Below are 786 nucleotides of genomic sequence, written 5' to 3' on the forward strand. Positions count from 1 at the left end.
GAGAGAGAGAGAGAGAGAGAGAGAGAGAGAGAGAGAGAGAGAGAGAGAGAGAGAGAAGAGAGAGAGCTAGTCCTGGGGCTTGAACTCAGGACCTGGATGCTCTCTCTGAGCATTTTTTCTCAAGGTTAGTGCTCTGCCACTTAAGCCACAGCTCCACTTCCAGCTTTTTGGTGGTTAATTGGAGATAAGAGTCTCACAACCTGCCTCAGATGGCTTTGACCAGCAATCCTCAGATCTCAGCCTTCTGATTAGCTAGTATTACAGGTGTAAGCCACTGGTGCCCGACTAGAAATCTGATTCTTATTTCTGCTGTTTTATTTTTTCTCTCACTCTCAGCACCAACATGTCCCCAAACGCTGTTACTACCTGAAAGAGCATGGAGACCCCCAAGAGAGTCTTCATGACCACCTTCGACAGAGCACAGGCCATCAGAAGCTACCCATCAACAAGTAGTGCTCCACACAAGGAATCTTCTCCTGTGATTTTGCTGCTAACTTCAGGACTGGTTCCTGGACCCATTCCATTCAACTACATCAGAAGCCTCGTTGCCTTCACCCTTCAGCCTCCTCCTTCAGGCATATCCCACTGTATCTCCTACTTCGTTGCCTTCACTTTCTCTTTCACCCACATGCCTGTGACCTGTCCTGACAACCCAAGTGTGGACTACAAGCGTGTATGGTATATAAGGTTCTGAATTCCCATCACCATCAAGGCCAGTGCTACTGCTTGGTCCAGGGAGAAGTCTAGGCAGGAAATCATATCCTACCTCAAAAACACCTTAACAGT

At 47.8% G+C, this 786-nt stretch overlaps 1 protein-coding gene across 1 annotated transcript in view; it reads left to right on the forward strand.

Annotated features, from left to right (window-relative positions):
• Rgag1 (retrotransposon gag domain containing 1) overlaps positions 1-453 on the forward strand; it is a 5,001-nt gene extending 4,548 nt beyond the window's left edge. Inside the window, exon 2 of the mRNA XM_013025843.1 lies at positions 337-453. Within this exon, the coding sequence (XP_012881297.1) occupies positions 337-453 (117 nt within the window). The remainder of the gene's footprint in view (positions 1-336) is intronic.
• Positions 454-786: the final 333 nt, after the last annotated feature.

This window comes from Dipodomys ordii, unplaced genomic scaffold (genome assembly GCF_000151885.1).
Source record: "Dipodomys ordii isolate 6190 unplaced genomic scaffold, Dord_2.0 Scaffold88, whole genome shotgun sequence".
In the NCBI taxonomy this organism is placed as follows: Eukaryota; Metazoa; Chordata; class Mammalia; order Rodentia; family Heteromyidae; genus Dipodomys; species Dipodomys ordii.